Source organism: Uloborus diversus, unplaced genomic scaffold (assembly GCF_026930045.1).
Source record: "Uloborus diversus isolate 005 unplaced genomic scaffold, Udiv.v.3.1 scaffold_355, whole genome shotgun sequence".
Lineage (NCBI taxonomy): Eukaryota > Metazoa > Arthropoda > Arachnida > Araneae > Uloboridae > Uloborus > Uloborus diversus.
Genome location: NW_026558522.1, coordinates 140932 through 151994, shown reverse-complemented (window position 1 = coordinate 151994; position 11063 = coordinate 140932). Strand labels below are relative to the sequence as shown.

Genomic DNA, 11063 nt, shown 5'->3' with positions numbered 1-11063 from the left:
GACCGAAGCAATGGTTCGGTTTTCTGCCTTAGTCCTGGCTATAAGGCGGTAACATACCGAAAATACTCATCAAATACTCAAATCAACATTTGTGCTCATTTTTTTAGGTTTTTTGCTCATTTTTCAATGTGTAATAATTTCAAAACTGAGTATTATGTACTCATTTTTGAATATGAAATAATTCAGCACATTATTTGAAAACATGGGTACTCATATTTGAAACAAAAGGTTTCAAGAAAATTTGAAGGCATGAAATGTACTCATTTTAGAAAATTTCATTTTTCTCAGCGTGTTCATTTGTCTGTTTCACAGAGTTCCTGTGCAAATACCGACTTACTGTTCCTGTTTTGGAACGGAAAAAAGGCATCCCCACAACTAGATGAATTCATTAAAAATCCTTTGAAACTTCTTGACAAGTCAAAAAGGATTGAAAATGAAGTCCTCACACCTGTTGGTGGTTTACCTGCTTTCCTTCTTCGTCCTGCTGGCCCACTGTGACAAGTACCACGGAGAATATGAGGAGTACGAGCCCAAGTAAGTTGATTTTGCTCGGATGTTTTTCATCCTGAAGTTTACGATGCTTGGATTGAGAGAATTTTTTTTTTTAAATATTCGAAACACATAAGTACGCAGTTTGGATTGCGAGTTTGCTCGACTAAACGTAATTAGTCTTCGTCGTTTCTGGTATGAAACCAACGTCAAGAGCATCCCTAATCGTTTATACCGATTTTACGTCGGCTAAAGCAGTGGTTTCCTAGGGGGGAATCGCCGACCTTCGGCATCGCTTCTCGCCGAGAGGAAAACTTGATTCTTCTGCGCATGCGCGCCTGAGCAAAATCGGCGTTGTGAGTGGCACCCCGGAATCACTTGACTTTGATTTCAGTCTCACGCCGAGCAGCGACGTCAAAACTCGGTGATTTCGCTTCTAGGAAGGCAGGGAAAAATTTTGCTGCGGACTGCACGTCACTGGTTTTTCACGATTAAATCAATAAGCCTTCGAAATGCTCACTGCTCACTCTGCTCTATTCAGTTTCAAATTTTATACACAAAATTTGAAAGTAAAATAAATAAATAAATATCAACATTTTGAATGATGAAAATTCTTTTTGATATATTGCACAATATATTGAAAAAACTGCGCCTTTGAGTTACCACTGAAATCGATGCAGTTGGTATTTATAAGCAACTAGCTGCATTGCCTGGCTTTGCCCGGTCTACCTTGAAAATAAAAATTGCGTCAAGTGCCGTATATTCAACAATCAGGCTTAAAAAATAAATTAAAAAAAAACATCATGCAAAATTTCCCTTCAAACAATAACGTCTGATATTAAAATACTTTTAAGACATTAAATCGAGAAGGTGGATTTAAAAAGCGTAACCATGGAAACACAAAATAAAATAAGTTTAAGGAACTAAAATGCGAAAGAAAGTGGTTAACAATTTGAATGGACATGAGATTTTTTGAACTTGATTTTAAAAGGTTTGTAACTTTTTTCCTTTCGAGGTAGAAGCTTAGTTTTTCGACCATAGGTCGAAATTGATCTGGAGTAAAACATGTCGCTTTTACTAATGGTGTCAAAAAGAAAACTGTGGGACAATTCCTTCACTTTTTATTGATAGATTTAATGAAGGAAGTAGTACCTACGTTTCAGCTAAGCCTAAGTAAATTCGAGCTAAAAAAGCAAATAACATCCGCCGTAAGTAGGTTAGAGCATTGAAACAAATTGCGTAGAACGCGGGAAATTCTACTCTTTCCGACGATACATAATATTAAAAGACCGACAGACATTTTTCCCCATCTCAATACCCTACTTTCCAATTTTTAATTTTTCGATATTTATTTAATTATCTTTTTTATCTTTGATTCTTTTTTGTTTTTTGTAATATTTTCAAGGTGCATTAAGCCTTCTTTCATGCTTTTTTCGTCTTTCTCTGACTTTTACTGGGAAAGTAGGCTAAAAAAACTATTCATCGATTTCTTTTCCAACAAGTCTGCAAACTTTTTCAGGACTTATAGGAACAAAGTGTGAAAATTTCAGCGAAATCGGCCGGGTAGTTCTCTAGTTTAAACACACAGACGCTTTTTGGAGACTTCATTTCATACTATGCAGAGATGAATATATTTGGGACAGTGATATAAAATATCCGAGGCAACTATACAACATTTCTGGGGCAAAGCACTTTTTTAAGCCATAATTGACGAATGTTTGCAAGATTATAAACAGATTTTAAAAAAAAATACTAAGCACTTTTCATAACGCACTCAAAAGGACAAAATAACCTTTCTGGGTCAGAAAGGACAGTTTAAGCATAACTGTAGTTTTCGAAAATTGCAAGAAAATGACACCATAAACGAAGAAAAGTAGCTCAAGTCATGAAGGGAATTTATTATCATTATCTAGCTTTCAATCATGACTTCAAGCGTTGAAACATGCATATTTTCTTATTGGGAAAGTTTGGTTTGAAATGACTAGAACCGCACTTTTCTTCGTTTATGGTGTCATTTTCTTGGAATAATTGAAAACTACAGGAATGCTTAAATTGTCCTCCCTGACCCATAAAAGTTATTTTGTCCATTTGAGCGCATTATGAAAAGTGCTTAGTATTTTTAAAAAAATATCTGTTATTTTATTCTTTTTAGTGTAAATGTAATTCAGGAATGGAATAGTTTCACCCTCACGAAACTCTTCCCCTTGGTTTTTCATATAAATGCTCGGTAAAAGGGAAAAAAACCTATATACGCGTCTAAAACTTTAAGCAGTTGGCACTAAAAACCTTGTTCCTCTCTAGTATTTATGCTTGCTAATTTCAGGCTTGCTTCAGAGAAGTCTTGATTCAAAATTTTCATTATGATTGTTTTTAACGTTACTGTTGCAAGGCAACGAAATTTGTAACAATGGGCTTTATATTTAAACAATTCCCCGAATTCCAGTAGTTATCGTTCATTGTTGACCGTTTTTTCGTTCCCCTGAAATGAGTCTTACCAGTAAAACAGTCAAGTGACCAGATCGAGTTCAGCCATGTCACAATAAAGCCTTTCCCTGCATGTTAAACATTACCTAAACACTTTATCAAATGATCATGCCGTGGCACAAGTTTTATTGTTGAAACTCGCGCGTTACTTGATCAATGGTTATTATATATGTATATGTGTATATATGTATATATATATATATGTATATATATATGAGGATTTTTAAATCCTAATGCCATCACATTAAGCATTGTATGTTAATCATATAGGAGTGTCGCACTAAGCTTCTCACAGAGTGAACATTCTGAAACTTCAAAGAATATGATATTTTTTTCGTATTTTGTAGTTAATATTTTTGGAACTACTCTGAAATATTCCCAAGAAACGATAAGCTAAACTAATTGTATTCATATTTTTTCCAGGCATCACGACTATCATCACCACCATCACGACTACCACCCACCGCCGAAGAAGGCCGCCAACGTGGACATCACCATCCCCATCGACTTTGGAACCATCGCCAAGCTTGGCGTGATTGGTCTGACTCAGCTGAAGCTCCTGAGGGCCCTGGGTAAAGTGGCGGGGGCGGGGCTTGGCGTGTCCGCCCTGGGCTTGGGGCAGTTGGGCAAGATCGGCCTCAAGGTGGCGCCCGTGCACAAGGGCTCAGGAATCGCCATCGACATTGGTGCAGGACACAGCGCCAAGCACTACGAGGAAAAGCACTGCAGATAGGGATAGTTTGTCTTCTGTTTTCATGCTCAAGTTTAGGCGGAATTTTAATTTGGCGACATTCGAAATCTCGCCAAGTTTCAGTCGTTAAATTTGTTGTTATAAGCAGAAATAATTGCTAAACGAAACTTGTTTCGACACTATGTACTCTTTGACCACCCATGGAAAGGTGAACATCCAATTTTCAGGCGGAAACGGATGTATCTATTAGTTAGCACGGGCGCATTGAAATGAACGAAGCACACGCGTCTAGTTATTCCTCTTCCCACTCATTCAAATAGAATCGTCCGCGGCTAATTCCACGGCAAACGTGGTCAGACAGTACCAAGTTGGCTTGCACATCAGATTTAAAGGTTTATAGCCTTTGAGATTTTGAATGTCGTCAAAGGAAGAAAATAAGAGAAAAATCTCTAAGTTGAGAGTCATGATCATGAACGTGACATTTCCAAGTTGATGAAACACGTTTAAGATTGTGAACGTGACGCACAAAATAAACGTTGCCTTCAAGGTCGTTTGAATTTGAGGTCGAAAAATGTGACGCCACATGCATGATCCTTTTTGAATCCACTTTTGCTGTCCCTGAATTAGAGACAGAAAATTGTGACGTCATTTTCAAACTTGTAGTATTGCGTTCCCCGTTGAGTATGAGATTGGCGACGTCACATGCTTGTCCGCAAAGTTGCTGGCATAAAGTTGAAAACAGACGTCACTCGCTTGAGAACAACATTATATTTGAACTAGCTGCGTTGCCCGGCTTTGCCCGGTCTATTTTGAAAACAAAAATTGTGTCGAGTGACGTATATTCAACAATCAGGCATAAATAAAAGAAAAAAAAAATCATCATGCAAAATTTCAACTCCAAACAATGACGACTGATATTAAAATACTTTTAAGAAATTAAAATAAAATGAGAAAGATGGATTTAAAAAGCGTAACTATGGAAACACAAAATAAAATAAGTTTCAGAGTTGAAAATGAGAAAGATAGAAACAATGGATTCAAAAAGCGTTACCGTGGAAACGCAAAATAAAATGGTTAAAAACTTGAATAGAAAACAGATTTTTGAACTTCATTTAATTCGCTTGTAACTTTTTTTCTAATGGAGATAGAGAATTAAACTTCCGACCATAGGTCGAGTTAGATCTGAAGTAAAAAAGGTAGCTCTTTTCAATGGTGTCAAAACAAAAACTGTAGGACAATTCCTTCACTTTTTATCCATGGATTTAATGAAGAAAGTATTGCCTAAATTTCAGCTGAGCCTAAACAAATTCGAGCTAAAAACGTAAATAACTCCCGCCGCAATTAAGTTAGAGCGTTGGAACAAATTGCGTAGAACGCGGAAAATTCTACCCTTTCCAACGATATGTAATATTACTAATTGCGAGTAATTTTTTACCCCCATATTCGGGAATTTATGTGAAAATTGGGCCTAAATTGGAATAAAAAAAGAACTATTCATCGAATTTTTTTCGAACTGGTCTGCAAACCTTCTCAGGACTTAAAGGAACAAATTGTGAAAATTTCAGCGAAATCCGGCCGGGTAGTTCTCGAGTTTTGCGAGTTCAAACAAACAGACGCTTTTTGGACACTTCATTTTATACTATGTAGAGATTACTTAGTACTGTTTGACCATCGATTACATGGAAAGGCTAATGTCCGGTTTATAGGAGGAAATGAACACATCCATTAGTTAATAGGGATGTTAGTTGGTTTGTTTCAGATGTGCACTTTTGCCTCTCTATTATTTAGCCTTAGTTTTGTAAAATTGAAAATTTACTCACAGCAACATTTTTTAAATCTAAAGTACATTCGATCTGTATTCTCACGGCAAAAACTAATTGATTCATTTATTTACAACAAAGTTTTGATTTGCTTTTACGTTCCTGAACGAAATGAAAATATAGTTTCTTTTCTTTTTGTTGTTTACATGGTAACTATTTTTGTTTTCTCTTATTTTAGAAAATGCAATAAATGAATAAGGCACTAGTGACATTATAAAACGCGTGCATCAAAATCTCATCGTTATTTTCCCTTCTCCCCTGCTAGATTCATTCACATGGAATCGTCTTTACTTGGCACATTGCCGAATTACATACAATCCATGGTCAGACAGTAAATTCATTTATTGAAATGAATGTCTCTACTGCACTGCTACCGCAAATTAGTAATAATGTTATAAATAACTTTATATTTTTTCTACGAGGGGAAATAAGTTTCCAAAGTTATAAAAAAAAGGAATATGACTTCTATTATCTTTACCATTGTGAACAGCAAAAATTGAAATTAGGCATATAAAGATCTTGCTTCGGTTTCTTACCTTTAAATAAATGATACTTTTGAAAGTTACTTTCACTTTCTGTATTCCAAATGGCGAAAATTCTTCTTTTCTCCAAAAGCTTTAAAACTTTAGCATGGAAACAACACTGGCAATTCAGCGTTTGTGTACATAAAACAATATGAGATTTCAATGCGAATTTTATTTATTTGCCCAGAAATGGATTTCTTACATAGGTACTGATTTTGTATAAATTGACTACATATTTATATGAGGTTTTCTTAAGTATACACATATTTAAGTTATTTATACAATTAGTTACAATTCCTATTGTATATTGTTTTTCTTTGAAGCATGACAGAAAAATTCTTTCCATTGATCAATGTTGTTTGCTTGTTTAGCTATGTAAGATTTTACTTGGAAAAAAAATGTTAAAAGGTAAATGATGAGCACTTTTGTTATGACTAGAATTGAACTTTAGAACAGCTAAAGGAATATCAAATGCTGCAATTTTTGAGGAAACTTTAATTTATTACACATTACTTGACAGCAACTAAACTTCCTTTTTTCGCTTGTTGATATTCGTGCAAAAAGGTTGGGGAACTGCAGCTATAAGGTTATGGTTCCGTTATTATTAGATTTGGGGAAACCATTGAGCTGGTGTAATTAATGCTTGGTTTTTTAGCGATTTAATAAAACAGGCTGATTTCAACGTAAGGACACAACGTTATAACACTCGCAAACTGCGAAATAAATTTCCTACAAGTGTTTCGAAAAACTCATCACAGTAGTACATTAAATATGACCTTAAAAAAAGAATAAAATCATTCACCACTAGCTCCTTGAAATCGCTCTCTCTAATATTCTTAAAAATAATAACTCTAGCTAGTTGCCAAAACACGTTTATAGAATATCATAAAAATAAATATAAGCAGACGTTAAATTAAAAAAATATAGCAATTGAAAAACATTTAGTTTTCTTATTACTAGGTTTTATTTATTTTATTTTTTAACAATATTGCATTTTGAACGCAGAAGATATTTTTCACCACTTGTATTCCAAGGTTAAAAATTCTCTGTAATGATAAAGAATTTTTTTGTAGCATTGAATAACGTGTATCAAACTTATTTTGTTAGATATTAAATATGACTTTAAAAAAGAATAAAACCCTTCACCACTAGCTCTTTGAAATCACTCTCTCTCTCTCTTATATTCTAAAAAATAATAACAACTCTAGCTAATTACCAAAAGATTTTTTATAAAATATTATAAAAATAAATATAAGCAGACGATAAATTAAAAAAAATATGGCAATTCAATAATATTTCGTTCTTTTATTACTGGGTTTTATTTCTTTCTTTTTTAACAATATTGCAGTTTGAACGCATACGATATTTTTCACAACTTGTATTCCAAAGTTAAACATTCTCTGTAATGACAAAGAAGTTTCTTTTGTAGCGTAGAATAACGTGTATGAAACTTATTTTGCTATATTTGTGTGCTATAACGTTGTTGACTCACATTTGTTTTCCGCACAATGGTTACTAATCAGTCGATATAACCGGCCATTTTAGTTTCCAAAAAGTATACAATGCGCACGGTTTTGAGAGTTCAGCACCTCAGTTGGCCACTGGTAAAATATTACTTTCTGAAAGCAGACGATATTTTTCACTACTTGTGTATTAAAAAGTTAAAAATTCTCTGTAATGATAAAGAAGTTTCATGTGGCGTTGAATAACGTGTATGAAACTTATTTTGTCTATTTGTGCGTTATAGCGCTGTTCCCTCACATTTATTTTCCGCACAATGGTTACTTATCGGTCGATCTAACCGGCCGTTTTAGTTTCCAAAAAGTATACAACGCGCACGGTTTTGAGACTGCAGCACCATTTCAGTTGGCGCTAGAGTATTCCAATAGTTGCGATAAATACTCCTTAAAAGACCTAAATAAATATTATCTACTAAATAAAAACTTTTAAAACCATTTATTAATCTTTATCTTTACTAATAATAAAGCTGAAAGTCTGTATGTCTGGATCTGTGTCTGCTACGCGCATAGCGCCTTAAGGCCGATTCACATGGCGACCGATCCGTCCGCCCGTTCCGATTTATCGGACGTGACGGATAGGTGTGAAAATATTGCAACATTCATACTAGCTCCGTCCGATAGCCACGTGAAGGTGTTCACCCGCTAGGGGTGAAGAGCGCGGATCTAATGCCGTTCTTTTGTCGCTCTCCTAATCAAAATAAAATTAACAAGAAGTTATAAGCGATGTTGCTGTGATTGCAATAAGCCTTTTAAAAATACATTATTGTTTGTCACGAACGTCAAGCAAGCGGTTAGTAGGATCACTCTGAACGTTTAAAAGAATTTGGGGCAGTAGAAATTAAAATGGCCGAATGATAAGGGTAAGCAAGTAGTGTAACAGAAAATTTATCAAATTTCTGTCTACAACATCTCTGTCAAAAACGTGTCTACACACCTCCCCCACCCTCTTATATTTAATAGAATTTAAGAGAGAAATATTATTATTATTATTATTATTATTATTATTATTATACTTCTTTTTTTCTGAAAAACTTGTTGGTTGAAGTTTTAGCAAAAAAGTAAAAATTGAATGAGAATTGTACATAAAAAAAGCATCTGTACTACATTCCACTCCTCCCTCCCCCCCCCCCTGATCTTCAATAGAATATATGAGAAAAAGATTAAATGTTCAAATATTTTGAAAAAACTTGCTGGTTGAAGTTTTCGCAAAAAAGTAAAAATTTAATGACAACTATACATAAAAAAATCTATTTAGTTTGAAATTAATCTAGGCATGCAACAGATGAAACTTCGATTCGATGCTACTACAATAGGTGTTGATATTTAATATAAGTTCAAGCTAGAGCACTCTTCGTCTCTTTAAACATTTAAAAAAATTTTTGGTCTAATATTTCAATCGTTTAGTAATAACTGAGCGTTATATGATTAGGTCCGGACTTTGATGGCCTAAAAAATCTATAAAAATGCTCTTAAGAACTGAAAAAATGTTGTTAAAAATAGCAAAAAAAAACCCCCCTTAAATATATAAACATTGTTCTTTAAATAAAGGAGTTTTCTCTATATTTTAACACGGATTTTCACTTGAATTACTATTTATTTCTTAAATTTACAAACAGTGTTCTTAAAAATATTTATATTGAGATAAATTTGGGTACAAATTTCCTCTTTTTACGATTCAGGGTGATCGATAAAAAACTTTGACTTCTTCGATTTGTTGTTGGATTCTTAAATATGTTGCGTAACTAAATTTTTACCGGGAAGTGAGCTAAAGCATACTCTTAAAATGACAAAAGCTACAAAAGAATTCGATTATTATATTTATCCAGAAATCCAAAAAAGTGACAATTTTTGAAAATGTCAGGATATTTCTGACAAAATAGCACATATTATATTCATGAATAAGTTCGTGGCAAAGCCTATTTATTCAAAAGTTTGAAAAGTCCAGCAAATGTTTAAGACAGTTTAATATCATTAGGATCTGACAACATTTTAACGCGTAACCATAAAAGATTTAACTTGTATGATTTTTTTTTCTTGGTTAAAATATGATTTGCTTCATCACATTTCGAAACAATGACTATTCAAACAAAGATTCAAAAACTTCTACTGATTAATTTAAAAATAATAATAATAATAATGGGTTTCGTTAATGGTCCCACTGCCAATGTTTAGCGTTAGAAGCTGGTTTTGCAAGTTACTATGAGCTGTGGAATTATTTTTTAACGAAAAAACAAATTGCAAAACTAAATTTTCACGTAATTATATCTAATTAGCATTCCACGCAAAATAAAGATAATTGAGCAATAACCCTCATATAACTTCTAGGCATTCTCATTTTGAAAAACATCAACTGTCTTTTGAAAAATAACCACAAATTTTGTACGAAACTAGCAGTAAACAAAACGAGAAATATTCCCGCAAAAGTAAAAACGGCGTCTCTCCTTTGATTGGCTATCACATTCGCTCCCCGAATCGGACGGCCGTCAAAATCCAGCATCGCCAGAACGTGACGGGAGCCGAGAAATTCGGCGTGCTGTCATGGCAACGGATTCCGAAAACCAGTTTGGCAGCAAAAATATCGGAACGGACGGACGGTTCGGTCGCCATGTGAATTGGCCTTTAGACTGTTGGCCGGTTTTCATAAAATCTGGCACAAAATTAGTTCGTAGTATAGGGGTGAGCGTCTCGAAGCGATTTTTCAAAAATTCAATTTTGTTCTTTTTTTATTCCAATTTTAAGAACATTTTACCGAGCAAATCACCATAACATGGACGAGCAAATTAACATAGCATGGTGGCGAGAAATTCATCATCCATTATTTGTAAATACACAGGCGAACCAAATGACCTTTTTAAATTTCTACTACAGGCAAAACCGCGCGGGTACCACTAGTTTCAAATAAGAATGTTAATATGAGCATGTTTAAAAGAAAAGTGATTGTGCGTTGTAATATTTGTAGTAACCCCACAAAAGTATATTGAGCGACACTATTTATAATGAAGCTAAAAAGATCCACCCCGTTAAGCTATAAAATTTAATGGATACTATAGCTACATTGATACTTCAATAACTTAGCATATAAGTTAGATAATATATAATTAACGCTTCAAAATTTATAGCAACCTTAAATAGAGACGATCTAAAATACTATTAGAGGCTATATCTACGACACATAATTGACGTTGCAATACTTATAGTCACACCAAGAAGACACTTCGAGGTTCAAAAAGTACGTAGCTATAGAAAGAGATATTGAATTATAATAAAAAAAAAGATGCAATAGCTAGTGTAAAACTGATGATGCAATATTTATAGTAACTCTAAGGAGACATTTGTGAGGTGCAAAATGTATGTAACCTTAATAAGAGACATCGAATTATAATATACTAGTGGTACCCGCACGGCTTTGCCCTAAAGAAAAATTAAAAGGTCTTTTGGTTCGCCTGTATATTTACGAATAATGGTGAATTTTCTCGCCAATTGGCTTGTACCCACGTTACGGTTCCACGTTATGATAATTTCGTACCTCGCCAAT

General features: G+C 34.1%; 1 protein-coding gene across 1 annotated transcript; it reads left to right on the top strand.

The window, feature by feature from the left end:
* Positions 1 to 433: 433 nt before the first annotated feature.
* On the top strand, positions 434 to 3706 carry LOC129233357 (uncharacterized). Its single transcript, XM_054867396.1, has 2 exons — positions 434 to 534; positions 3397 to 3706. The coding sequence occupies exons 1-2, from the start codon at positions 434 to 436 to the stop codon at positions 3704 to 3706; spliced, it is 411 nt and encodes a 136-aa protein (XP_054723371.1).
* Positions 3707 to 11063: the final 7357 nt, after the last annotated feature.